The sequence below is a fragment of the Ascaphus truei genome, chromosome 11, assembly GCF_040206685.1.
Source record: "Ascaphus truei isolate aAscTru1 chromosome 11, aAscTru1.hap1, whole genome shotgun sequence".
NCBI lineage: Eukaryota > Metazoa > Chordata > Amphibia > Anura > Ascaphidae > Ascaphus > Ascaphus truei.
This window is the reverse complement of record NC_134493.1, coordinates 32,496,326-32,498,825: the sequence shown is the minus strand read 5'-3', so window position 1 is coordinate 32,498,825 and position 2,500 is coordinate 32,496,326. Positions and strand designations below refer to the sequence as shown.

The 2,500-nt window shown below is 44.2% G+C and overlaps 1 protein-coding gene across 1 annotated transcript in view; it reads right to left on the bottom strand.

The window, feature by feature from the left end:
* UNKL (unk like zinc finger) overlaps nucleotides 1–2,500 on the bottom strand; it is a 68,709-nt gene that overhangs the window by 25,526 nt on the left and 40,683 nt on the right. The window contains exon 7 of the mRNA XM_075565082.1: nucleotides 2,329–2,495. Within this exon, the coding sequence (XP_075421197.1) occupies nucleotides 2,329–2,495 (167 nt within the window). The remainder of the gene's footprint in view (nucleotides 1–2,328; nucleotides 2,496–2,500) is intronic.

Here is a 2,500-nt window from a genome sequence, read left to right as displayed (position 1 = left end):
AATACATTTATTTTTCAGCAGAAAACCCTTTGTAAATCAAACAAAACATTTAGAAATACAGTTATCACCCAAAGTTATGTGGAAATCCTGACAGAAAAGGCACGCTGAAAGATGAAGGGACAAACAGTTTGTGCACGAGACTCTGCGAAGACGTATTACTTTTACTAGCTGCGTTGCTTCGGGGGAAAAACAAAAAGCATGAAAGTACAAAAACGTACTGTACACAAGCACAGAACCGGCATCAATCGCGCAGAGAACCGGCATCAATCGCGCAGAGAACCGGCATCAATCGCGCAGAGAACCGGCATCAATCGCGCAGAGAACCGGCATCAATCGCGCAGAGAACCGGCATCAATCGCGCAGAGAACCGGCAATCAATCGCGCAGAGAACCGGCAATCAATCGCGCAGAGAACCGGCAATCAATCGCGCAGAGACCCGGCAATCAATCGCGCAGAGAACCGGCATCAATCGCGCAGAGAACCGGCATCAATCGCGCAGAGAACCGGCAATCAATCGCGCAGAGAACCGGCAATCAATCGCGCAGAGAACCGGCAATCAATCGCGCAGAGAACCGGCAATCAATCGCGCAGAGAACCGGCATCAATCGCGCAGAGAACCGGCATCAATCGCGCAGAGAACCGGCATCAATCATGCAGAGAACCGGCATCAATCACGCAGAGAACCGGCAATCAATCACGCAGAGAACCGGCAATCAATCACGCAGAGAACCGGCAATCAATCACGCAGAGAACCGGCAATCAATCACGCAGAGAACCGGCATCAATCACGCAGAGAACCGGCATCAATCACGCAGAGAACCGGCATCAATCGCGCACTACTGGTAAAAGGGGTTTTCAGAATAAGGTCATTGTTCTGGTATATAAACTGCACAGCTACAGAATTAAAAGGCACATCTAAAAAGGAGAATCTTATAAGGTCCAAAAGGGGCTTGTGGAACTACGTCTAATACACGTTACCTTTCAAAGGTACAACAGCCGAAAAGTCGAAACCCTTCAAGGACCAGCACACTCACTCGAAATGTGCACTATACTCAGTAAGACATTAATTCAGGACTTCTTTTTAATAAGAGTGCTCCAATTTAAACAGATGAAAATCTATAACAGATATTCACTCAATTACTATAACCGTACACCACTTTTGTCCCCATATAATGTTGACTATTTGGAGGATTGTGTAAATATTTTTCCTGATGCAACATGAGACGGGTATTCACAAGTCTGAGATGTAATACACTTTTACACATTTTCCAGTGTTGTTATAAAGTCAGAAAAATGACCAGAACCTGAAGCTGTGTTTGCACTAGATGCCAACACAACTTGGAAAGAAGAGCCTTTTTGTTGTTGTGCCAAACACCTAAAAGCACGAAGAACAAACCTCACTAAAACAGCAATAATAAAAAATCACTTTAAACCGCAAACAAATAAATAAACCCCACATGCATGTAATGTCGCAGACTTTAAAGCAGGGGAATCTGATGTTAGCTGCTTATGATCAGGGCCAAAGCAATTTATCTCGGAATCTCAAGCACTAAATTAGACCTGTTTTACAGAGCGATCACTCAGAAGTTAAAGGGACAATCCCTCCCAGGACCAAAGTGAACTCATTCCAGTGACATGATTAAGGGGGTCTCATCTGGGTAATAGATACCCTTTTTTAACCCAAAACAGACACCTATAAGTATGTTCCATTTATTTGTTAAAGTGAGACTTGGGAGGGGTGTGAGGTCATTGTGTGAGGTCACTGTGTGATCAGCCAGAGTTCCCCCTCCCTACCTCCCGTGATCTTTATTGGCTCTCTGAGGACAGGGTGAGGTAAGAGGAAACACTTCCCCATTTGCGCATAAGAAATGCAACTGTCCGACTAGGTGAGATTGTACGTATAATAACATTCCACTACAGAAAAGCAAGAAGCGCACCCATGCAAGGCCGATCGTTACATGTCCAAGAAATCATTTTGATGGAATGTTTGTCAGCAGTAAATATAACACGTAAAATAGTTGTATGTGTACGAGACAGACCCAAGTTACGCCAAAAAAACGCAAGCTTCATAGCAAGTCTATCCACATTTTACATTTCACCGTTATGTGGGAACTAAAGAGAAACAATTACGTTTACGATAAGTCAGAAATCTGTTGTAATTCTTTACATTTATAACCTGTTTGGGGGGCGTGTAACACAGGAAGATGATTGTCATGCAGGACCATCAGGCAACGTACGCACCGACATTTACACATCCACAACGCAATGCTTAAAACTATACGTGCAATGTGGTGGTGCTGTAACACAGCTATTTAAATCATTACTTACATTTACTGTTTGTTCGTTGTGGTTCAGAATGCTATTAGTACAGCTCAGATTGGTGCTCCAGTCACTGGGAAGTCCCATGCAGTCTGTGGGATAGTGGGGAGGACAGGCCTTTAAATGGCAGCTTGTCTGCATCATTACACTCATGGCCTCCTCTGCAGAGGGAATCCCTACA